The sequence below is a fragment of the Rhinatrema bivittatum genome, chromosome 5, assembly GCF_901001135.1.
Source record: "Rhinatrema bivittatum chromosome 5, aRhiBiv1.1, whole genome shotgun sequence".
NCBI lineage: Eukaryota > Metazoa > Chordata > Amphibia > Gymnophiona > Rhinatrematidae > Rhinatrema > Rhinatrema bivittatum.
The window spans coordinates 225313783-225340150 of record NC_042619.1 but is presented as its reverse complement, the minus strand read 5'-3'; the positions used below and the strand labels follow the sequence as shown (position 1 = coordinate 225340150).

Genomic DNA, 26368 nt, shown 5'->3' with positions numbered 1-26368 from the left:
ATGGAGCAGAAGGGGATGCCTGACATTTGAGGCAGGGGGCCCCACTGTGCCCGTGGCTAATGACGCCTCCGCATGGAGAGATGGAGAAAGGAAAAGTTAAAAATAAAGACAAGGACAGGCAAGGCAAGAGCAGGAGGAGGAAAAAAAACTCTTAAAATATATTTTTCCCATGGATACCTGTACGGTGGTCCAGCGCCTGTGGCGGAAGTGGATCCTTGCCAGAATCCCTCTCCACCCTGACCTCCTTGCCTCAGGTACTGGACCTGGAGTCAGATGGGTCAGCGCCTCGGGGGCCTCAAACATTCTTGAGTAGCCCCCACCGAGCTGCAAGGGGGGCACCCTGATTTGTACAGGCAGGTAACTGGATTCGCCAGGTCATTTTTTGAAAATTGGCTACTGGAAGATTTGCGTGGTACGCGCGCTTTGCATCTCCTCTTTCCGTAGGCAGCAGAAAGGGGGCCAAAATGCAGGGGCATTCGAAAATCAAATGTCCATGTGCCTGTTCCTCTCCCAACCAGAGCAAGGAATGCTTCCTTTTTAACCCAGTTAAAATGACCTGAGCACTGTGGAAGCCAATTGCATGCTTTTCACCAGATATTTCAGGGCAATTCCAGTCAGGCCAATTTATCTGGCTTTGAAAACCTGACCTTGAAAATGTCCTCTGTGGTACAGGAAGGGGCAATGTCTGCCTCTGAGCTGCAGAGCATGCAAGCCCTGGGGGGAGACTGGCCCCGGGGGAGGGGTGCACGGTGTGCTATGCAGCCTCAGGGCCTGCAGGTGAAGCAGCAGCACATTTGTTACACTGAACTAGAATAGCAAAACATTTTGCCTGAGCCCTGGAATGCAGGGCTGGGATTTGAGAGGAGGGGGGGGGGGAGGGGCACTTGGCTGGCAGGGAACAGGGAGCCTCGCCAGCAGCTTCGCTCTGCTGCAGTGCAGGGCTGGTGCCTTTGGTCGGTGATCCCAGAGAAGTGGTGGTGTTTTGGTATTTAAGAGGAGAATATCCATCCCAAGGTCAGAGGACAGCGCCAGTCCAAGGAGCTGCAGGCACTTCAGGAAGAGTCTGCAGCAGCAGCGAGGATCCCACCTGTGTGCACCTGACGTCTTGGAACACCACAGGACTTTAAGAGCTTTAAATGCTGCACGCTTTGTATGGTTTTGAGTATCTGTCTATCCTGATTTTGTTTTCACAGTGATTCTGGAGGAAGAGCTTTGTTAGCCACTGCCATTTTGCCAGCAGTAAACTCTCTCTCTTATTGGAGCAATAACCCTAGGTGCGTGGATCCATGTTGGAATGAGGATGGCACAGATCCCTTTGAGCCTAGGAGCAGGTTGCTTCCCCTTGTCTGGAAGAAATTCGAGTTTATTGGCACCTCTGTAGCCTGAAAAGGGGTGCATCCCTAGGGGACTGGCTTTTACTCCTCCTGAGATTCACTGGCAATACTGAGGTGGCTAGAGAGGCAATGAACTCAGTATTCCGCCTTCCCCCAGTTCCAAACAACCTGACCCTAATGGGCAGGTAAGTGTGGCAGGAGCAGCACATGCCGAGCATGGAGGGGGAGGGAGGAGGAAGAGCAGGTAGCTCTTGTGATTTCTTTTTTAAATCCTACTGCACTGGGTGTATTTTGTTGTATGCTTGGGGTTTTTTTTTTGTTTTCTTCCATTCCAGGATCCTGGAGACGCAGAGCTTGGGTTCAAAACACCGAGACTTCGGGATACACCTGGAGTGTCCCCAGGTATGCCCGGCTCATCAGCAATATAAAAAAGATACAGTGCCAGTTGTTCCACCAGTCGGCTTATCCTGGAGGAGAGTCCAGAACCTGGCTACAGTTTAGCCTGCAAGGTAGCCTGAATTGTGGCTAGAGACTGCATGCCTGCACTCCAGGCAGTTGAGTCGTTGGCTATGCAGTTGGGAGAGAAGAATTCACCACTATAATGCACCCATACAGTCATGCATCCCCCTTAGCAGGCCCTGATCTCCTCCTCCGCAGGAAGCCCGCCCTATAACAGAGGAGGGGGCCCAGGTCACTGGAGGGACCGGGATTGCACTGTGCTGTGGTTCAGGCAGCTGTGGCCAACGCTCTGGAGTTCAGACCACTCTGGGCAGCAGATCTGAGACAAAGACAGACCCTGAGCAGTGCCATGGACCACAGCAGGGGGTTGTAGACCTGGAAAGCAGGAGGAGCATGCCCAGATGTGTGAATGTGAAGCCTAAACTGATACCAGCGTGACGGTCTGGATTATCACTTCCCTTTTGGCAGCCATTTACAGAGAGAGAGGGCGAAACTGTTATTTGCTTTAGCCAGAGATATAACTTTATGTAACTTACACTTGAAAAAGAAAGTTGTTTCTTCATCAACCATGAAAATATTATTAAATCAAGTATTCATTAGAAAAATGCAAAGGATCATTTCTCTACAATTATCCTTTTTTTTTTTTTTTTTTTTTTTTTTAGCAGAATTTCCTAGTTGCCCCCCTCCCTTTCCTTGGAATTCAGACTTTTTGTTTCTCATAACTTTCTTCCTTGATAGGGCTCTGATTCCTAATGGAATCTTCTTTAGGAGGATTCTTCTGGTTCCACAGCTTTCAGGGGTCCATTACTCTACCTGCAGCCTACAGCTCTCCTGCTGGCAGCACAGGTCTGCTTCCTCCTCTGGGGGTTTTGTGTAGGACTGAGAATACCTCACCCTCCTGCTGGCTGTGTGCGTTTATTCCACACCTGGAGTTTCTCCAACTACTGAACATATGTATTGCCCTTAAACATGGCTGCTGTAAAGCAACAGCATCCAACTGAGCATGCTCTATGCCCTTCCCTCTCTCACGGCTTCTTAAAGAGAAACTCCACTGTGTAAATGCAGTCAATGGCAGTTACACCGACTTTCATACTGTTGTGCAGTCCACATAAAATAAACAAAATGGTTGAATAGCAGCCAGCTGGTATATGGAAGGGCAGGAGCTACAGTTATCTTGAGCCCCCACCTGCCATGATTTCTGCCATTATTATAAGTACCGGAAGGTACTGAGTGATATCTTCCACCCCACAGATCTCAGGGTGAGTTTCCAGGTTTGCTGACAAGCCCGGAAGAGAGGAACATGAAAGGGGACCAGAAAATGCAGAAATGCCAAAGGAGTCCTTGGCTGAAAAAGGTTTGGCAAGCACTAGACTGGAGGAACTATTTGGAAGGGAGGCACTGTCCCTCCAAAGAGGGTACATGGACAACTCCATTATTGGCCAACTGATTTCAAAAACAAAAGCTGGGTAGATCGTTTCAGTTGTAAACGCTGAATTCCTTGAAGTAGCTCACAGGATGGAATGGAAATTTTACTGCCACTGAAAGGAAAAACGTCCTCACCGGGCGGCTGAATTCTTCTACTTTTTCACGCCTGGTGCTTGGATCATGTTGAAGAGTTAGTTCTTGGCCATCCTTAGTCCACGGGCGTGGAGGATGCAGGAGCAGAGGGGACCTGCTGCATGCTGCAGGTTTTCACTATCAGTCTTCTTGGGATTCTGGGCTTTCTGCTAGAATGCTGTTTTGTATTTCTTCATGGTCAGGACTGGGTCACTGCAGATACATTTGCAGTTTGTGCATTGCAGAAAGTGACTCAGGTATTACATGAGCCAGCAAAATATCCACACGTGGGGTGGGGGTGAGAAGGGAAGAGGATTTGGACTGTAATAATGCTGTATTTGTAAGTCCTGTTAAAGTGAAACGTCAGGGCACAGTCCTGTTAATCAATATCCTCTTCTCTTCTCTCCTCTCCATATCCCTATTCAGACAGGGCCACAACTCCAACACCTTTGGTGTATTGTTATTAACCTCTGAAAGATGCTTAGTCACTGCTTCTCTTAAGCCAGCAGAATTCCTCTGGTTACATTCAGCGTGATGCTTGTGACAAACTGATAGGCTGCTGCAGCCTTCAGAAGAGCAGATACCTACCTGAGCCCTTCTCTGTGCTCCTAGAATCAGGCAGTGGTTCTTTCTGGACTGAGAAGGGCAGAGGTCTGGAGAAAACCTGGAATTATTTGAAGACAATAAAGCACCTAAGCATCTGAGGCTATAAAACTTTGTATGCATCATGCAAAAGAGCTATATTAGAACCACAGGAATAATTATTACTATTAAGCGCAGACTGTTATGCACAGAATTCTGTTTCCTGTGGGGATGTGGTTTTTTTGGGGGGGGGGTTTTGGGAAGCATTAGCAGTAGGAGCTCTGGGAGTGGTACCCCCTACCCTTACCCCTGTTCAGTGATTGCCACATTTCATGCAGTTTAGGGTTTGGTCTACCCAGCAGTGGTTTGTACATCTGAATCTGTGGTGTTATAACTATGCAAATTTACTCTTTCTGTTCAAGTAGCTTTGGGTATAATTTGTATTCCCTTTGTAAACAAGTAATCTGAGCTATATATTCAGGGGACTGGTGAGTCTGCATGCCAGACCTCCTATTTCTGCTGAAAGCCCCTCCTATTGTGATCATAGGCTTCATTGGTAACAAGAGAATATGATGACACATAAGAACCCTAAGACTCATCTAGTCTGTGCCCACGTTTTCTTTCCACCTGCAATGCTGTAGATCCCAGTTGATCTCAGATTTCACCTCACATCTTCCCAAATTAGGGATCCTCCATGCTTGTTCCAGGCTTTCTTCCATTCTGTTACTCTTTCTTGTCTCCAACACCTCCCCCAGGAAGCCGTTGCATGCACTCACCAATCTCTCCGGGAAGAAACCTTTTCAGGTGTTACCCCTGAGCCTGTTCCCTTGGATTCCCTTGTACCTCTCTGACTCTGCGTTGATGCATTACTAGGAAGGTGCGTACAGTATCTAATGGTCCTTCTGGTTCATAGTTACAGGATTTGGGAAAGGAACTCTTACAAGATACCTCTTTGCCAAAATATTTGTATAATATTTTCCTTGCAGTCTATGGACAAATGTTAATAGCATTCCATTTGGCAATAATGTTGCACCTTTAGAGAAAGTCCAGAACTAAAGTTTTTTGAGTTTGATGTTGAAATGCTTCTTTAGATTGTAGTCATTTTAAAAAGGTATGGGAAGATAATGTGCAAATTGCTGTGTATTTTAAGGACTGAACTTGCTCTCTGTACTTTTGTAAAAAGTGTGCATACTTCTTATTCCTACCAAATAATTGCAAGTTTAACTTTTTTAAATTTTGGCTGTAGAATGCGTGCCAGAGAAATAAAACTCCTGACAGAGGAGAGGACTTGGCAAAAGAATGCATGTTTCTGTGCAGTAAAACCTAAATAAACAGAAATACAAAACCTATGTATCCAATAACTGTGTAAACAAGTAAGATCAACACAAGACAGTGCACAGAAAAACAATATTAACTAGAAGCTGATTAAGTTCATTGTCTCTTCCTTGTATGTTCACCTGTAAGTAATATATAGTCAAACACTATTCATCAAGATATATGAAAGGCAGAGACAAACAAGGACTGTATTCTTCCAAACCTGGAGAGGGACCTTCCCCAGGCTTATGTCCTCTGTAAGTTCAGTTTTTGGAAATTTATTCAGCAGTTTATACCCGATGCCAAGCAGGGGAGGCCATGAGTCCTGGTTTTCTGGGTGTAACACCAGCCAGAACTAATGTTTCAGGATGGGGCTACCCTGAGAAGTACGTGGAAGGTAGTGACAGAATTCTCTGTAAGGTTTACATACAAAAACCCCTGGAGCCCCAGAGTTGTAATTCTGGGGAACCTGAGGCTGATGTGACTTTAGTCTAGAGTAGAAACAGAGAGAATAGTGTCCAGCTTTGTTTGATTGATCCCACTCTTCCCAGTGTTATGGAAGCCCAACAGGCAGAGGCATTGTTAGGTGCTTAAAAGATCCAGGGCACAGGCCCATAGGTCCTTCTTCCCTGATTTTGTTAATTAAACTGAATAATCACAATCACTTGCCCCTTCTGAGAATGATTCTGTCCAAACACAGATACATCATGCTTAAAATTTTAACTTTTTATTCTTTCCCTTTCCTTCTCCACTGCACTCCCTGGACATTCTTGGAGGGGCTTAATTACTAATAGAGGTGTTTCTTTCTGGCTTTTGATTCAAGTGTTGTGACTTAATTATGAAACAGGGATATTTTTTACATTGCTTTTCTGTTTGCTGGGCTATGATTGCTGCTTAGTTTATAGAGGAATTTTAAGAGGAAAGGGCTTCTTTGCTGTTGTGGGATTTATTTTTTTTTATATACCTTTTTGGTTTTAGAAATTCAAAGAGTAAGGTTGTTTGAAGTCTTAAGCAATTTAAAGGAATTTGTTAGCGGTGTTAGTGTTAATTGTATTTCCTAGGAAACCAGGTTTTAGTGCTGTTTATAGGTCAAGAAAGAAAGAAAGTTTTAGGTTCCTGTTTCCCATCTCAACTGTCACCCACTCACCCACCTTCCATTCTTTTTATATACTATCAGGGCCCTGTGCAGTTCTGACTTCATAAGGAAGCTGGCAAAGGTGGAAGTAGCAGCAGCAGATAAGTCATGCTGCTCAATGACTTCTCCTGCTAGCAAGAAGCCATGGCACAGAGGATGGTGGAGGCAAAAGAGATAGCATGACTGATTGCTGGGCTGGCTGTGGCTGGGCTACCTAGATGGATGGGCAAATGCCCTCTCTTCTGTCTCCAGTTGGTGATGTTCAGTTCCCTCTGGGTATAGGTGCAGTTGCCATCTTTTTAAGGGCTGAAAAGCAGGGCCTGAGGAGCTGCACACAATACACACGGTATCGGGCCACAGATCAGCCTCAGCATCTATACTATCTGCTCCAGTTGGCCTCCGGGTATACTGGGACCTCACTTTCCTCCGTCTCTGGTGCCAGGCCTGTTGTCTGTGCAGGGTGGGCTCTTCCTTGTGGTTCCCTCACCTATTGGACTGTGGCCAAGCAAGCCTCACTTCTAGAGTGTGGAACACATAAGCTGCATGCAAGGACCCAGCGAAGCTGCTTCCTACGTGGAACTGAAGCCAGAGATAGGGGCAGGCTCACTCCCCATCCCCATCCTGAGTCTGAAACTGAACAGGTGTGTGTTAGAATAAATGTATGGGGAGTGGCTAAGATTCAGGGCACTGTTCAGCAGACTTAGGGAATGGGCCCAATGTATCCATAGCTAACAAGTACGAACAGGTCATGAAGGGGAGGTTATTGAGTGATTTAGTCCTATAGAGAGTCTGGATTTCCATTCTAACATCACAGTGTCTTCCAAAGACAAAATTAAGCAGATCTCAACTCCCAAGTTGTTGTTTTTTACAGTACTTTAAATTTGTTCTACTCATATGCCATTTGTGGGACTCTGACCAGTTTTCCCCTGCACCCATATTACAAATTTGTCAAGAGTTTTGTGTTAAGGAATTCAAAATATCATCAAACAGAAGAAGGAAAGGGAATTCAGCAAATTTCATCTTGGATCTCTTGGAATTAAGTTTTTTCTTTTTTTTTGTGGCAGATATGCTGCCTTATAGAATAACAAATGAAGATATCTCTAAGAGGTTAAATACATCCCAATGGAAAAGCATAGTAAAGGACACCTGTACTCTGAAGAAATATGTTCAGAGATAATATCAGAAAATTAATCCTTTACAGAAAGAGGGATAGGTGCATGGAATGATCTTCCAGGGGAGTCAATAGAATTCAAGAAAGCCTGGGATGAGTATGATGGATACCCTAGGTGGAAGAGTATTTGTGTCTCAGGCAAAACTTCAGTCATGCACCCTTTTCCCCCAGCTTATCTACTGGTGGCAGCTTCAGTACAATGCTCCCTCCTACTGGTAACAGAGGCTCCAGTACAGCACTCCATTCTTTGGCAATATTGGCTCTGTCACAGCACCCTGCCTAGGCCTCGTGCTGGCGGAATTTTGCTGCCCTAATGGAAGCTCTGGCCCTGCCTAGGCGTCAATAATAATGTATCCTTTCATCTAAATCCAATTTTTGTCACTTAACCTCTATTGTTTTGGCTAACTCTTTAAATAAGGTGTTTAAGAAGGGGAGGTGCCCGTGTTCAGTATAAGTTTGTGCTCAGACTGGGAGAGGGAATTTGATTTTTGCTTTAACCTGGGTTTGAAGAAGGAAGGGAAAGTTGAATCCTATATTTCTTGAGTACTTATCATATTCACATAAATAAATACATTCTTGCATTAGTGTCTGTCTATCAATATATTCCTTGTGTAGACAGCCTGGTTATGGGCACAGTGTTTGTATGCCTTCCAGTTCCCCTTCTGTTTTCTGCCTTCTCTTCCTTCTCAGTGTCAGTGGGCCTTCACCCTCAGGAGGAGGCAGGCCACGGATTTTGGCTAGGTTATGGAACATGCAGTAGGCTAAAAAATTGTCATAGGCCTTAACAGAGCTGTATAAAAGATATCCCCTTGATTTGTTCAGGCACCTAAAGCATCTTTTGAGTAGGCCCAAAGTCCTCTCTGACAGCTCTGTGGGCCTGATTGTAGTGCTTATCTTCTGCACTCTAAGGGCATGCTAAGAGGATCATCAGCCAGGATAACCTCTATCACCTGATGGGGAGAAGGCAGAGAAGAAAAATGGTCAAAAGAAAAAGGTGAAGTACACTGTTGTTGGGGGCCTTAGTGATATAGGAATAGTCCTCCTTGTGCAGGGCTGCAAGACCAGTTAGAAGTCGAATTCAAGAAGAGAGTGCAATGGATAGTTAGAGACTAGAGAATGTGTGACCTACATTCATACCTAGAGGACAACTAGCAAGGATGTGGCCATGCTCAAAGTGATCATGAATATAAGCATCATGGCAGGAGTCTGGAAATCTGTGGCGTTACAGACAACCTGCATGTTGAGGGAATGGAAGCCATGTTGTTGCTCTGATATTTTTACCTCAGACTGTTCTTTTGAATGTCCTTGAACATGTAAAATCTATTATTCTAAATGCATAATTTTTAATCGTGTATGGAGAGGGCTGTGGAGAAAAGGTTGGAGGGGGGAGGGATTGCAAGGCTGAAGGTTTGCCTAGGGCGCATAAGATCCTTGCAGCAGCCCTGTAAAGGAAGCTTTTGTAGCAAAGGAATGTGAAGGAGTCTATGGGGTGCTGTTTACTGATCCAGGGTTATAAGGCTGTATCTAAGTAGTACGAGAGAACAAGGCTTGTATAAGGCAGGGATGAATAGTATGGTCAGAACATAGTGGAAGGGCCAAGTTGTATGGATCTGTGGAAGGCTCTGATTCCTTTCAGTCTGTGGTGATTAGGTCACTTGGTAAAGTGACCTTGTAGGAATGGGGGGAAATGTGTGCTAGAATACTGACACAGCTTACATAGATGATTTCCCTTTTACCCCCAAAAGGATGGTGCAGATCAAATCAGCAAGAAGGAAAAGGTGGGGGACTCCTTGGAGTCTGGCCCTTTTGGTAATATGGAATGCTGGGAGAGAGGTGGGGGGGGGGGGGGGGGGGTCAGGGTTCCCAGAGGAGTGGCAGATAGATAGAGGGTCACTGATAATATTTCTAGGAAGCTGGTAACCTTGCCACACTCCCAAGAACCCTCCCACTCTTCCCCAGTATCTGATCCCCGGGGAAGCAGGAGATGGGTGAGTGGTGAGGGTCTGTGTGTGTCGGTGCAAGAGAATTAGGAGCCCTTGGCACACCTTTCAGCCTTGTTCCCACTCCCCCCCCCCCCCCCAGCCCTTCCCACATATAATTTAAAAAAGATACATTAATAATAATAGCATTAACATGAAAAAAAGACATAAGTACAGTCTTCTGAGCTAAAACTCAGTTGTTATAACAACCTATATATTATATTTACATGTACTGCTGTGGTGCCAACCAGACTACCCTTCAAAAAGGCACCTGGAACCCATTTGGCATTAGGTCTATTGTTACACATGTTGGGTGTGGGCTTCAACCTCAGAAAGCCATGAATACACTGAATTACAATTACAATATAGTAAATCTCCCATACCAAAACAGCACTAACTGCCAGCCTTCAAACAGTAACAACCCTACCTATGAAAAACGGCAACACTGCAAATATTATACCAGGCTGCTATAGATCCGTACACAGAAACTGCACACTAGCAGAATACCTCACCTCGATCACACATGCAGAACACAGACAGACCCTCACTGAATACAAAAAGACCATAAAGAATAACTAGAAACACATAGACAAAAACTGAACTGGAAACTGCAACAAGACAGACTCTTTTTGCTTTTCCATTGTTGCACTGCATACACATTAACATTCCTCATAAAACATCAAACAAGATCAAGAAATATAAAACATTAATCATAACAATAAAATCATACTACTAAAAAAAACAACCCATTTTAAAACAGGTGACAAATAGAACATTCAATAATTAAAAACTCAAAATATTTTACAAATTTCTCAAACACCAATAAAATGTTTCAAAACAGCATGAAATAATACCAAATAATTAAAATTAACAACGTAAAAAAATATTCTTTTCTCTCCATATCTGGGAACTGTTGGTTTCCAGTCACCCTGAGATTCATAGACTTAAGGGGGTGGGGGCAGGAGGGGAGAAGAATTACAAATTTTCTCTGTTTATAGTCAAGAGTAACACAGACATGCGCACTCTCTCTCACACACTCCTTCCAACTCATACTCGCACTCTCACACACTACCTGCCCCTCTCTCTCTTACTCACACACACACACACTCACTGATGCTAGGGCCTCTCTCCCGCCTTTGTTTCTTCTGTTGCCGGCTGAATGGCCCCCTCTCTGTCTGTCACTCCTTCCTTTCTTCAGCTGTGGTGGCTCTGCCAGGCCTCCACCCTCTCTTCCACTGCTGCTGCTTACCCCCAAGTGTACTATCCCAAGCAATTGCACAATTTGCACACCCGGTAACACCAGGTCTGACTCCACCTTTTGTTCCCCTCCCACTCACACCCTCAACCTCCTTCATACATGGTGACTTCTTCATCCTCCTTCTCTGGCAAATTATGACACTGCCCCTATAGGATATCTTTTTTCCAGAGGAGGGGGGGATACCCCTGGTGCATGAGTCCTCCTTATGTCCCCTCCCTTCACTCAACCATCATACTCCCTCCCTCTCTCTCACTCATCCATCCCCCCCCCCCCCACACATTCACTTCCTTCCCTCTCTCCCCACTCCCTGCCTTTCCCTCTTATTGTGTCCCCTCCCTTCACTCTCCCCCTCTCATAGTCCATCCCTTCCCTCTCACTTATCCTTCTTTCCTCAAATTCATTTCCTGCCCCCTCCCTTCACTCACCCATCATACTCCCTCCCTCTCTCTCACTCATCCATCCCCCCCACACTTTCATTTCCTTCCGTCTTATTCTGTCCCCTCCCTTTACTCACTCCTCATAGTCCATCCCTTCTCTCTCAAACACCCTTCTGCCCTCCCTTCAGATAACCCACTCCACACCCTTCTCTCAGCCCCTTCCCTCGTCTCCACTCCATTTATATATTATTTATATATTTAAAAGTCTCATTTGCCGCAAGCTTCTATACTAAACTGCATTCAGTGTGGCTTACAAAGTGAACACCCCTTTCATTCACTCCTTTATCCTACATTCCTTGTCACCCAATTCTTTCTTCCTCCTTTCCCTCTCATCCCCTTTCCCTTTCTTCAGTAGCTGGATTCAACTCATTCTTCTTTCACTGGCGGGACCTGACCTCCCCACCAATCGCTTTTCTCGTGGGAGGGCCCCACCGCTCTTCTTTAGCTGGTGGTGCAGTGTTGGGGTGGGACATACTCTTTCTGCTGGTGGGGGGGTGGGAGCCCTACTGGCATATCAATAAATCGTGCCACCCATGACTCACTCCCTGCTAGCGGGGACTTCCTTGTCAGGTTGGGAAATGAGGAGGTGGCTGCAGGGGTATTTTGAGGGGGGGGGCATTTGCTGCCACCCCAAAATTTTGCCACCTGAGGTGACTGCCTCACCCTGTGTAATGGTAGAGCTGCACCTGGCATAAATAGTCAGCCTTGTGCAGAGGTAGGATGCCTAAATGAACAATAGTGGCTAAGTCATTCAAACTGCACATAGGGTAGGCAACCGCGAAACCTCCCAGACATGACTTAAGTATACTTGCCTCTGGCCTGCTCTTGCTTTTCCCACAACTGCTGCCAGCCAGTCCCCCCTCTCAAGGTACTGGAGTTCCAGGCCACCTCTTTCAAGTTCTCGGTCAATTAAAATAGGAGGGATGGGATGAAAGCAGATATGGAGCATAAGACCAAGCCAGTGTTTTCTAGTTCCTTGCAGGAACAGCACCCTAGAGCCCAGTAGCTCTGGCAATTTCCTGTGTACATGTCCTCTGCTCTTTGGAGCTCATGCACCCTGAGTGATCCTTCCTTTGGGAGCCCTTCTGATTCCCATCGTTACATAGTGGCATCATAGACCTTCTTGCCCCTGCTGTCTGCCCAGGTGTACTGTTCCTGTTGCCACTGCTCAGGATATCTCCCAGCTGTCTGCTGGAGTGTGGCTAGCTGCCAAATGGGTCCTTATTCCCGACGGCCTTTTTGTTTACTTTCTGTGTACCGCTCTATGATGGGTGGAAGAGCATCCCAGTTGCCCGCTTAGTAGCCACCAACACTCGCTTTTCTCCTGCCTATTCAGAGCAGCTTCTGCATCTACTTTCCTGAAGGCACTTAACCTTCAGACTCTGTGATGAAAGGCCCTCTGTAGGGTCAGCCAGGCTTGGGACATCCTCTTTGCATTGTGTCTTACCCCAGTGAGGGCAGGGAGTAGCTAGCATTTCCCCATCCATCATGTTTGGCTTGTAGGCCCGCACAGCCATTTTGCCGACGACTCAACTCTTCCAGAAGTGGAAATGGTACAGGCAGAAAGTGCATGCATACTTTTTTTTTTCCTGTGTATAAAATGTCTGCGCGTGCTTTCCATCATCCATGTGTAATTCTGGGGGCAGAGATACATGCATTTTTATAAACTGTGCGACTGGTGCCACAGAGTTCATAAAATCTATGTAGAACTTTGCGCACGGAACTGGTTTTACTAACCCATTCTCACATTTTCTGCTTTTAGTGATGGACGGACTCTTAAAAGGCAATGAAAGACAAAGATTAGCAAAGGAAAGAAGGGAAGAAAGAGAAAAATATCTTGGTAAGTCATAAAGGTACAAGAGGACTTTCTTTCTTTCTTTCTTTCTTTCTTTCTTTCTTTCTTTATTTTGTAACTTTGTCTGCCAAGGCTGAAAGCCAGAAGAGCTTCCCTACTATCTGTTAAGTAAATAAATGTAAATTTTTCTTAAGAGTATTATGAGGGGTAGGGTTGGACCCTCTCTCTCTTTCTGAATTTCCTGCTCAACTTATTGTGAAGGCCTTGTGGGTAGTCAGGGGCAGCGCACCCAGAGCTCATTTGAAAAACGGACAACAGCAAACATTTTTACATAAATGTATTTCCTGTATATTTATGAAAGGTGTAAAATGTAAATGATTGTGACTTCTCTCTGGTTCTTCATTAAGGGAAGGGGGGGCAATTTTTCAAGACTATGAAAAAAAGCAGGTCTTCTGACAGTTTAGGAGCATTTGTCTGTCAGTCACGGGAGCTGTCCAGCACAGGGTACTGAACAGCAGTGAAATATCCATATTATAATTATTATTCTTATTACTACAACTGATCTGTTGTGCGAATCCACAACCAGCCTTCCAGAGCATCTCTGCCACCTCCCACTTCCCAGGAAAAGCCCTTCAGGTTCCTTGAGCCTTCTCCTCCTTTCCTCAGCCGCCAGAGAGCAGCAGATCCTGGAGAGAGAGAGACGGGCAAAACTGCAGTATGAGAGGCAAGTGGAGGAGCGTGGCAAAAAGCTGGGGGAGCAGAGGCTGCGGGAAGAACAGAAGAGAGCTGCGGTGGAAGAGAAGAGAAAGCAGAAGATCCGAGAGGAAGAGGTGAGAGTTCCCTCTGGGGGTCCTTGCTGTGGGGTTCTTTTGGTGGTTGTTGGTTTCTTGTTTGGGTGATGCAGTTGATACTAAAAAGAATCTCCATCCAATCTAATCCAGTTTTATTTATATATGGCTTTAACTTAAAAAGCCTAAAGTGGTTAACAATTTAAAAAAAAAAAAAGTATATTAATATTAACATAAAAATCAAACAATCATAATAAAGCATAGAGGCAATACTTCAGATAACACAAAAATGTCTAAAATATTAGCATGAAACAATACCAAACCACTAAAATAAACATTTTAAAGAAAATAAGAGCAGACTCCCAAAAACGGCACGTGCAGCCTAATCAGAAAAGTGTATAAAGCTAATACCCCCTTGGATATTAAAATAAAACATTAAATTACCCTGCAAGATTGATTGACTTTTATTTCAGTTTACTTACTTGCCTTATTAAAAACCCAGGGTGAGTTACAATTATAAAAAAAAAAAAAAATCCATGTCCCATCGGATATAATACATTAATTGTATGATATGACCCTCTGACATGTAAAACCGTCCCTCCACTGACTTTGACCTCTCACTGGTCAAGACCAATCTACCCTCCATGATCCTGCACCTGATCCTCCTCTACTCTCTGGGCAGCTGAGGAAAAAGAATACAATTAATAGACTGCCTGATAAAATAACTGTGTCCTTTTTGCTTTTATACAACTAATCAGGTAGTTTGTTTCCTGTTGCAATTCTACCTGCATTGAATTCCCAAAGGATGGAGCATAATATGCACATTTATTTTCTGCCTAGTGAATATTAGTTGAACTTCAGCCAGGCTCGGTACATTGAATGCAGTTTGGTGTGAGGATCGAAGGGCCCGTAGAGGATCTTTGCTGATCATAAGGTCAGCCAGGTGCTTGGGACCCAACTGATGGTGTGACCTAAAAACCAAACAAAAGATCTTTTAAACTTAATCCTCTATAGGCAATCCCATAAATAAAGTCCTATACAACTTGGATAAAATTACATAAGACATAGTAAGAAACAGAAGGAACAGAATAAAAAACGCCAGTTTGAAAAGCCAGGCTTCAGAATGGAAGGCAATTAGTACAAAGACGACGGTGTCTTGGCATGTAGAGAAGGAGGCCAGAAGATCGAAGGCTTTCCCACCTGCATCCCTGCCAGTTTCACCGCTGGCCGGCACAGCAGCAGCCAGGTCAGACTGTGCCAAACACAGTCAGCTGTACCTGGGCAACGGGCGGGATTTATCATCGCGCATTTTTCCACTTTTATATCTCCGATTAAAAAAGAAATATTCTGTCATCCCAGGCAGGCAGATCCAGAGCCTGTTGCACATTTGTTAATTATTTTTATATTCCTATAAAAATGTCCTTTCAACGTTTCTGGGCTTTTCTGCCATCTGGAAAAGGATATTTGTACATACGCTGACCTCGGACTCTTCTGACGGTGTTGTTAAGGTCATTAAAGCTTTTCTCACTCTCCGGATGATATGGCTCCGTCAGTCATGCCCTGTTCTCTGTGCGGCTTAGAGAGATTTCTCCACATTGATTCAGTCCTGGTGCAAGGCTTACAGGATGCTTAGGGGTTGATTTTCAAAAGGAGCGTGCGTCCGTCCGTGTGCACGCGATTCCTGGTGCGCGCGCATATTATAAAATCCAATGGCCGTGCACACATGCGGCTGGATTTTAAAAGCCGCGTGTGCATGTGTGGGTGGCGCACGCGGGGGGGGAGTGAATTTTCGGTAAATACGCGCGGCGACACAGTCTGGCCTCCCCCAGTACCCTCCCCCCCTAACCTAACCTCCCTCCCTCTTCTTCTCTTCTCTTCTCCTCCCCGACCCATAACCCCTTCCTATCTATTTACTTTTTTTTTTGTTATTTCATTACTTACTGCTCTTCTGGAGCAGAAGTAATCTGTGCGTGCCGGCTGGCCCGCGTTTTCCCCGGCACGGCGTAGAATGGTGCTGTCCGGCCCACCCCTTTGGAGAGGCCCGGCAATTGTGCACATACCAGGGTTTATGCGTATGGCTGGTCCGCGCTCAGTGGGGCGGATTTTAAATGCCCTGCGCGCGTAAATCCGGATTTACGCGCGCAGGGCCCTCTCACGCCGGCGCGCCTATTTTGCATAGGCCGCCGGCGCGCGCAGAGCCCCGGGACGCATGTAAGTCCCGGGGCTTTGTAAAAGGGGCGGGGAGGGGGCGTGTCGGGGGCGTTCCCGAAATGCTGCGGCGTTTCGGGGGCATGCTGCGGCGTTTCGGGGGCGGGCCCAAGGGCGTGGCACCGGCCCGGGGGCGTGGTCGAGGCCTCCGGACCAGCCCCCGGGTCGGGTGATGGCGCGCCAGCAGATTTACGTCTGCTTTTAGCAGGCGTAAATCTGCCAACAAAAGTAAGGGGCGGGTTTAGATAAGGCCGGGGGGGGGGGGGGTTAGGGAGGGGAAGGTGGGGGGAGGGCGAAGGAAAGTTCCCTCCGAGGCCGCTCCGAAATCGGAGCGGCCTCGGAGGGAGCAGGCAGCGCGCGCTGGGCTCGGCGCGTGCAGGTTGCACAAATGTGCACCCCCTTGCGCGCGCCGACCCCGGATTTTATAAGATACACGCGGCTAGGCGCGTATCTTATAAAATCCAGCGTACTTTTGTTCGCGCCTGGTGGGCGAACAAAAGTACGCGATCGCGTAATTTTTTAAAAATCTACCCCAGTGCGTGCAAGGCCCAGCCACTCTCGCAAACCTCGCTTTTTACGCTCACAGGCTTTGATAATCCGGGCTTTAGAGAGCAGATCCATTTAGGTTTCACTTTTCAGCTTTTCTTGGCTTAGGGGCCTGATGCACTAAAGGTTTTCTCCCACTTGTGCTAAGTAATGAGGACCCGTTTCCTTGAATCTGACAGTGCTGGAGCAGCGGATTTTAAATCGAGACTGACTTCTCTTTTATTAGAAAGCCATCTTGTGGTTTTGCATCTTTTTGTCTCATTTAAAGGAGCTGGATAAATTAGGTTTGATAGGGTTGTTTTTTTTTTACATCCTCTGTGGGTTGTTTTCTTACTAAATATAATGTTTCCTTGAGGTAAATCTTTGTGCAGGATAGTACAAGGAATAATAAATTTGAAACTCCTGGATCAAACTCGGGCAGGCTGCATATGCAATGTTTTTTTCTCTTTTATTAGAAAATAGATACCTTAAAGATTTGTCTTAACTGTGCAAAAGTGAGGTAATGAGAAAAAAAAATCTATAGACTATTTTTTTTTAATAAGAATTCTTTTATAGCATTTTTTTGTTTTAAATTCCAGACATAATCATAAGATCACAATATCTTAACCCAACAGTGATGAAAAAAAGAACGAATCATCAAATAATATGTAAAGTGATTCCAGAACGTGTGTGTGTGTGCGCATATAAACTAGTAGATTAAAAAAAATACAATAAAAATAAGAGATCATGCTGAATTTTAGTTGTGATGTGAACAGATCAGCAACTGAACTCGCAGCAGATGCATTACCTGAGCCTGCCTGGTTTAGCACAGAGGTATCTTTTTTTTTTTTTATTTGGATCTTCTGAGATTTAATGCCGGCTGGGTGTACGTTTCCTGCAGCCTCTCCTGCCTTGGTGGATGGGGGGTGGGGGGGTGGATGGTGTGGCTAGCCCGGGCAGGACGGAGTTAATTCTTGCTCGGGGATTGGGGGGGGATGGGCGGCAGGCGCTGGTGATAAGATGACCGTCCCCTCTTCCCTTGGGCCCCTGTGCAGAGAGCATCCCTCCAGCTGCAGCCAGTGGTGCAGTGCTGCTCTAGGGCGCGCCTTGCCTGGGTTCTGCCTTTGCAGGCTTTTTTCTTTCACATGGCAGGAGACTATTTTTCTGCATCGTTTTGATGGTTTCTGTCTAATTTTTGTTTGGGGGGGGGTGTTCCCTGTGCTTTTTTTTTTCTTCCCAGGAGCACTTCGGAGCCCTGATGCGCCGCTCTCTGGAGCGCGGTCAGCAGCTGAAGCAGAAAAGGTGGTCCTGGGGGGGGACGCTGCTGTCGGGCGCAGCTGGCAAAGAGGGTGAGTGGCAAGATCTGCGGCCGGTGGCAAACAGCTGAACCAGATCCTTCCTATGTCTGTGTTTAGGATTAAAAACAAAAAAAAAAAATAACCCCAAAAACCCTTAATTGGTTTAAAAGTAATTTATTTAGAATAATGCTGTACTTGTTTTACAGTAAATATAAAAAAAAAATTGTGAAAAGTAGTCTGTGTGGCGATGCCTCTTAAGCATGCGCAGCGTTAGCTCTCTAAATGTATTTGCATTCTGTAAACTTTCCACCCTTCCGCTTTTATTTGTGAAACCAGCATCTTCTAATTGTTCCATAACTGCATCTTTCTTTACGTGTCAGAAGAATAGACGGAGGGAACGCTATTGAGAGGAGGGTGTGGGGGGAGGGTGGGTCTAGTCTTTCACCCTAAGCGTCGGGCTGTACTGTAGCGACCTTAGAATTATTTAGTTAAAATTAATGACACGTGAGGCTCCTTGTCTTTTTTTTTTCACTCTCCTATTGTGCTGCAAACACCAGGCTACAGGTTTCCGAAGCTATGGCACAGAAACCCTCTCCCCTGCTGTTAAAGCGCAATTTCACATAGGGAGTTGGTTTGTCTTGCTTCGGATGCTTATTGAATCCATTCTGTGATGTGTTATTCATCTCAGGTTTTTATTATTATTATTACTATATATATATATTTATTTTTTTTGCTCTGATTTTCTGCTCTGTAGGTGAATCAGAAATTACCCCACCCCCTCTGCTAGATTTAGCTGCCAGCACCCACCCTCCTGCCCCTGTGACCTCCGGCACTGCGGCTGCCACCGAGGCCTGCAATGGTATATCTGACAATCACAGTGCCATGGTGTCTTTGTGGTGTTGTGGTCATGTTAAACTCCATCCTGCACACCGCTCTCTTCCCTAACCACTCCTTCCCATCTCATCTCGGCCCTGGGCTGTGCAAGCATGGTTGGCAGGGGCGTGGCCGAAGCATCTTTCTTTTCATGCTTCTAATTATAATTTTGCCATCGTGTATTGCCTGCCTCACATCCCAGCGCATATGAACTGCCTCCATCCTTGTCACTTGAAGACCTCCAAATTCAGGTGTTTTGTGAACTTACAGGGGCAGTGGTCGCCTTTTCTGCTGCATTACTTTGGGACTTAGACTCAAAGGAGACCATCTCCGATAGAATACTTGTTCAGGCAGTGAGACTTCCTCGTAGAACCGACACTGGTAGTGCACTGGTCCTCCAGGTGATGAGTCAGTGTTACCAGTTGAGTTGGGGACATTTAGGAGCAAGATTAATAACACACACACACACACACACACACATGCACATAACTTTAGAGACCAGGGATTTATTCTGTGTCCTGAAGCAGATCATCCACAGCAAGGGGAAAATATCCATTGTGGATGGAAATATGGGGTGCAATGCATAAATCAGCAAATTCACTGCCACTGAGGGACACAGGGCTCAGGGGTTGTGACAGCAGCAGACAGCAGGATGAAGCCAGGTCCTGAAAGAATCATCCCAAGTCCTTAGTGCATACGCTGGAGCTGAACTTGTAACAGGAGGGCTTTCTAACTAGTAAACCAGGGAGAGGCAACATGGACGTCACAGAGGAGCTTCACCTGAGCAGCAGGAAGGGTTTGTGTTTGCAGGGCGACGGCTGTCATGTCTTGGGGGGGGGGGGGGAGGGGGAGCTCAGCCACTTCCTGGCCACCTCCTCTTCTTGCAGGAGAGTTTACCACTTGCCAGGCATTCCCCAACATAAGAGATGGCCACTGACGACATGGAATTTTGTCCTTGAAAGTTCTCGCTTCAATAAATCAGTCTGTGAGGGGCCAGCAGTCTCTGGATCCTGACTCTCTCTGGAATTTGCAAATCCAAAAGAGCCAAAACCTCTTTGGAAATTTTTTTTGTATGCTTGCCCTACCCAGCCCCGTTGTTTTATTCTTTAAAAAAGAAAGCTATTAACATCTGCTCAGTCCATCAGAGTACCTCTTACCTCATAACCATGCCCCTTTAGGATAGCTACTAATTAGACTCCACAGGAAATGTACAAATGTAAAACACGTATTATTTAAAGACGGTCGGAACGGAAAAAGACAAAATGGCGTGGTAAAACAGGAAAGCGTCTTAAAGCCCTCAGACCTAGGGGCTAGTAGGGAGCAAACAGGTGTAGGAATACCTGCGACATTCATTTATGCCACTGCCCTGGGTTTTCTGAAGTCAATATCCTGCTGAATATTAGCAGGATAGCTTGTCGCAGATATTCAGCAGGCCAGGTCTCCCACTGAATATACATACCTAAAGTTATCTGACTGACTTAGCTGGATAAATAGCAATTAGGAGTGTGCATTCATTTGCAACGTATTGGCAATCTGCAACGTATATGCCATATTTGTTGTGTTTGTGGGGGTCACGAAACGTATGGCGAACCCCCACGAATACAATGTATCACTAACGAATAAACCCCCACCCTCCTGAACCCCCCCCCCCCCCCAAAGACTTGCCAAAAGTCCCTGGTGGTCCAGCGGGGATCCGGGAATGATCTCCTGCAATCGGGCCGTCGGCTGCCAGTATTCAAAATGGCGCCGATAGCCTTTGCCCTTACTCTGTCACTATGTACTGTATCGGCCTGTTATTTAGCTGGTTAACTTAGACCTTCTAATGCGCGGGTCCAAAGTTAAATAGATAAACTTACCTGGCTAACTAAAAAGAGATATGGGCCGTGCCTCTGAATATCCTGGCTAAGTTAGCGGGATATGTTTGTCTGCCTAACTTTCCTAGCCGACTAGTGTTTGAATATCTACGGCACCCTTTCCCCTGAGCTTTGGCCACAGAATTTTTAAAACGGGTTAACGGTTATATTATTTTCTGGCTATCTGACAGCTGGACAGTGGTGCTGTCCAGTAAAATCATTTTAAAGAAAACCAAAACCAAGAAGTGGGTAGAAATTAAGAGAGAGAGAGATTAAGTTAGCTGTAGCTCAGCTTGGGAGGTTGGCTGACTTTTCAGTCTGAAATCCAAAATTAGGTCAAGAAGGGCTCTCTCTCTCCCGCCACTAATGGGATCATCTGTTTTGTGCCAGCTGGAGTGGCGCAGTCTGTGATGGCAGAATCCTCTCAGCCTGGGCAGTAGAGCTGCCCGCGTTCCCACCTCAGACTATCAGGATAGTGGGGCTGCAGTCTCTGCTCCAGCCCCACCCTGATGCGGTCACACTGTGAATGCTGATGAGCAGTAATCGAGCTGTCTCGGAGGGAGCTGGGTGGGGGGTTTTTTGTATTATTATTTTCTAAATCCAGAGTTAGCCATAATCAGGCTTACATGCTTTCTTTTTTTTTTTTTCCCAATTTAATGCATGAAATAGGTTTTGGGCAAAAAGAATGGCGAATCGGGAGTATGATTGAAGGGATGAGGCCAGCTGGCCCTAGTCAGACGTCAGCAGCTCTAAGGAGTGGCTGGGTTAATGCAGAATTTCAGAGCATCTGTAAAGCATCGAGCGCAGATGTAAACTCGAAATAAGGAGGGTGACCCCAGCTGTCAGATAACCTGCCCCTCCCCCATTTTTTTCCCCCCAGGTATTGTGTGCGGATTCACTCACCACCTGCACCTACCTCACCACCTACCTCACCACCTACCTCACCACCTGCACCTACCTCACCGAGAGAGAAGGGTTAAGGAGCCCAAAAGAAAGGGCCAGGGAGATTTGTTACATTTTTGGTGGAGGATGGGGGAGGGGGGAGGTTAGGGGACAGTGGCTTGAATGTAAATGTCTTCCATGCATCTCTCTGCAGCCTGTGACAAACTTTCCGCTTCTGCAGTGAACCTGCCAAAGCAAATGGAGTCCACCATGAGTAAGCGACTGTCCCGCTCCACAGCGGCCATTATGCACTCCCCAGACAGAGGCAAGTGAAAAGGCTGCTCCCTGTGTCTCTTTTCTCTTTCCAGTCCAGCCAAGCGCACCTTCACGCTGGCTCGTCCGGTCTAACTTTCCCATTGCTGTGTTTTTTGTTTTCTTCCAAAAGTGGGTTTGATGGGAGTTCCCGGATGGATCCAGATTATCAGGGCTGGGCCCGAGCCAGGCCTAGGTTTGTTTTTGTTTTGTTTTTTTACCTTATTTGCAGCTGTGGAATTGTAACGCCTGCAGTTTCTTGGAGATATTGGGACGATAGGTCCGTAGATGATGTGGGACAGAACCAGGACTGGCTTGATATTTGCCCGACGAAATGGAAATGTAGCCACGCTGGTGGGGGAGTGGGGGGAAAGAAATACTCTCCTGGTGATCTGAACCCACAGAGGGGGGGCCCATCCGGTTGTTGGGACCAGGGACTCTGCTGGAGTAGGGACACGGAAGGGACGCCCTGCAGGGCTGCGGAGACCTGAGCGACGCTGCAGGGGGTGGCCGCGGTCCCTCGCACATCAGCTGCCCAATCATCATCCCGGGTGCTTCGGTCACCTCGCTGCGACCAGTCTGAGTGGCAGACCTGTCAAATATATCTATAATTTATTTTCAATTTATAACCCGTCTTTCCCAAAAAGGGGAAGGGACAGAGAGATGACGGAGCAGCTGGCCCTTCCGCAGTTTCTCGGAGCCAGAAAGGATGAGTCGGCAGTCACGCTCAATAAAATTGATTAAAAAAAAAATGTTACTTTTAAAGAACGATGCCGATTTTTGTTCCTTCTGGTTGCTACCATGGAAGAAAATCCATCGAGGTAGCCACCGCTTGCCTAATATTTTCCCACTGGGCCCCACACCAGGTATTCCTTTTTAGAAAAGAAAAAAAAGGCATTGTCCCAAGTACGAATACAAATCAATTTGCAGTTTTCCCTTACAGAGAAATCAGTGCATTCATTGTGAGAAGCTGCTTTCTGTGTTGTTAAGGCCCCCAAACCCCAGTTGTTCCTTTGAGCCAGAGCAGAAATAATATCTGATAATTTTATACCGACGTCCAGGGCGTATGTCGTACGTGAGAAACCAAGGTACTGAGCAGAGCTCCCAACCCCTTCCACCTGGTAACCGTGAAATGTGGCAATGGGTGGAGGGGGAGAGTTTATATCTTTATATGCCGTCGTATATTGAGGGACCGCTGAGTTAATCCTGCCAAGAAGCAGAAATTATTGCTAGCAGGAAAATATATTCAACTGACTGTTGAACTGAATTTCAGCGGCGAACGTTCTTTCTTTCACTCGGATTGAAAAGGGACCTTCCCCTGCCCCCCCCCCCCCCCCCCTCAGCTGCCTGCACAACACAGCAGGCACACAGAGCATTTGGGTGGTTTTGAATCATGCACCCTGCATGGTTTTCCTCTGAAAGTTCACGCTTAGTACCTGTGTCTGAAGCCAACAGGCAGCTTGCAGCTGTGTAGACCATTTTGAAACTTTTATCCCCTGTGTTCTTTTTCAGGCCGATTCTGTAAGGTCTGCATTGAGCGCCCGCTCTCCCAGCACGTGCCCAGCCACCTCACCTGGGCACGCGATCCTGTATTTAAATGAGGGGTTGCGCTAAAAAGGAGGCGCTAGGGACAATAGCGCGTCCCTAGAGAACTCCTTAGCAGCGGAAAACCCAGGACTGGTGGCTGTCAGCGGGTTCGGAAAAACGACGCTCAATTTTAGGAGCGTCTGTTTTCCGAACCCGCTGACAGCCGTAGGTTAGGAAAACAGATGCTGGTAAATTTGAGCGTCCGTTTTCCCCTCCTGACTGGCCGGCACCTTTTTTTTTTTTTTTATTAAGTATTTTTTTTTTTTTTACATTTTTGGTTCCTCCGACTTAATATTGCTAGGATATTAAGTCGGAGGGTGTACAGAAAAGCAGTATTTTTTTTTGCTTTTCTGTACACTTTCAGGCTGCTCGGAAATCCATTTCTGATCATAAAATTTGCGGATTGGCCGTGCATTTTTTTTCAGTATCCTGGGTGAATAACCAATAGCCTCATCAACATGCATTTGCATGTTGATGAGCGCTATTAGTTTCGGGGGGGGGGGGGGGGGGGTGGACATGCGTTTTCAACGCACTAAACCCCTTACTGTGTAAAGGGTAGTGGACGCGTGTCGAAAACGCGCATCCAATTGCGGGTAAAACAGTGCGCTCAGCTGAGCGCACTTTGCATTGTGGGCCTGTTTATTTGGGAGGATGGGGGAGGGGGGCTCTGTTCCATCCTTCCTGTCCAGATCATTTTCAATTCAAAGGGATGGAGGAGGATTGGGCTTTGACCAGTGCTTTAAGTCTGCTGGCCACGGGACACTAAATCCGTACGCGGCATATGATTGCTTTTTCTTGACTGCAGAAAGCATGCCTGCTTAATTATTGACACAGGCAGAAGGCACATGTTAGTGACTTCATTCAGGAAGGCAGCACTTCCTTGTCAAGCCCTTTTGAAAACAAACTAGCCGCTGGTAAAAAAGCCAGTGAATTGCTATTTTAATAATTTTTGGCACCGGGAAGGTAAATGGCTCTGCAGGATTCTGGTGCCTGTTAGTCTCTGCCACATTGACTTGCGGTTCCTGCACTGGGCATTATCCTCCTTTAGATGTTTCACAGGCTAGTTTAGGTGCGGCCCTGATATGGGGCTGCACACTTAACAACTTACAAAGTAGCTGTCTACTGCTTGTTCCCAAAAGGAAGGGGGAGAGCCTTCAACACCACATTGCTAGGGCTGAGCAGCCCCGTCTGATCCAGTCCTGGTGTTTCCTCCTTCCATGCATGGCGTGGTGGCTCTTACTCCCCCTAAGGACAGGACTACAGGCCCTACATACAGGGGGACAAAACTGGGACTGGCTCAGCCTCAGGTCCTGGTTGAGTTGGGTGAGGCGAGAATCCAATGAATGTCTTCTATTTACAAAAGAACAGTAAATGTTCTACGGGAAAAAAACTATATATATGTATATATATATATATCACACACACACACACACACACACATGCATACAAGAGCAGGTCATAAGATAAAGAAGCAGAACCTGTCTGTGGATCTGTTTGCTCGGGATGAACACAACAATCTCTTGGAATTTAGGGCGAGTCTAGCTTTGTGGTTTTCCAGCTCAGCGAGTTCTGGTGAAGGGTGGGAAGTGGAGATGGAGCATGGGGCACAGACTTCAGGATGGGGGGGGGGGCGGGGGGAAGGGAACTTTGAATGGTGGCCGACCCTGCGTCCCCGAGAGGCCACGGACGTCCCTAAGCCCTGAGAGCGCAGGCCTGGTCAGCGTCACCTTATCCAGCTCGGGTATTGCCCAAGTGCAGTGTAATGTCGGAAATGAAGTGTAACTGCTACCTTGTGGCAACCAGGGGAAAGCCTTTCTGAAGCCAGGGGAGCTGTGGCTTTTGTTTTTCTTTTAAGTTTTATTCCGAGCTGTGTTCTTGTACAGGAGCCCAGAGCTGCTTTATCCAACTAGGGCCGAAAAATAATTTGATGGGGGAGGCCATTTCAGCAAAATGGAGAAGGATTTAAAAAAACAAACAAACAAAACAAAAAGCATTTCTTGATGTTAAATATCTTAAATGATCAAGTTCAGGAAGAGCAGAAAAACACCTGGAGATGAGAATAATTAAAAGAAACATAAAAGCAACCCAAGCCTTTTGATGCCTCTTAGGTAACGCACATTTGTTCCATTCATGCTGTGGGTTTATTTCATTTTCTGCATTTCACTACTTTCATGGTGCACTTTTAGTTGTGGTGTTTTTTTTTTTTTTATTTGTATTTATTTCTGTGCTTTTTGTTTGCTCCCATTCTTCAGCTCACCGCATGTACGTTAATCCTATGGAAAATAATATCATTTCTCGACTACTGACTCCCACCCAGTCTTCTCTAGCCCGAAGCAGGAGCACTGCATTGCTCACCGAGCAGTCCGATAGTCATCCAGGTAAAAAGGAAGGGGGAGAGCAGTAGCCTTGCGTGACGGGACATCTGTACTGTTTTCATGCCCACTCTCCCCCCACCTTGCAGTGATATTCCTCTGCCCATTCTGGAGCTGTTCCACTGCTCGGAACGGACCCTAGGATTGCCTGCAGGCCCATTTCCTTCATGACAGGCTGATCCGGTCCTGATTTTACTGCATCCTGTCTGTGGCTCTGTAATTGCAATTCCTCTAAAGCAGGACCACAACGCTCCTGCCTGTAGTAGGGATAGACCCAGGACTGGAGCAGCCTGTCATCAAGCAGAGGGGGATGCTGGGGGGAATGGAGTCAGCTAGCAACCCTAATACTGACCCCCCTGTGCTTTAGAAACCTACTGGTAAAGTTTAAATCCACTAAACAGCTGGGCTGGGAGACTGTTGTGGGCAGCTGGCTGCAGCACATCTGCACCTTCCCTTTCTTATCAGAGGCCAAGCAAGCAAACGAGTGCTACTAAGCAGCAGCCGATGGGTGCTCGGGAGCAGACGAGCTACCAAGCAGGAGCTGAGGAGATGCCGTGGGCCCCCTTCCTCAACATGGTTTTTAAAACCTTTTCTGATCATTTTAAAACCAGCAAAAAAAATCCCCCAATTTTATTTTATTTTTTCCGTT

At 46.4% G+C, this 26368-nt stretch overlaps 1 protein-coding gene across 7 annotated transcripts in view; it reads left to right on the top strand.

Annotated features, from left to right (window-relative positions):
- Window positions 1–26368, top strand: part of MAP7D2 (MAP7 domain containing 2) — a 114474-nt gene that overhangs the window by 44329 nt on the left and 43777 nt on the right. For 5 of the 7 annotated variants that reach the window (XM_029603383.1, XM_029603382.1, XM_029603381.1 and 2 more), the window contains exons 2-6: window positions 12989–13066; window positions 13688–13851; window positions 17783–17891; window positions 21663–21773; window positions 25600–25725. In XM_029603383.1, coding sequence (XP_029459243.1) covers window positions 12989–13066; window positions 13688–13851; window positions 17783–17891; window positions 21663–21773; window positions 25600–25725 — 588 coding nt within the window. The remainder of the gene's footprint in view (window positions 1–12988; window positions 13067–13687; window positions 13852–17782; window positions 17892–21662; window positions 21774–25599; window positions 25726–26368) is intronic. The other 2 variants (XM_029603384.1, XM_029603386.1) reach the window with 2 other exon arrangements.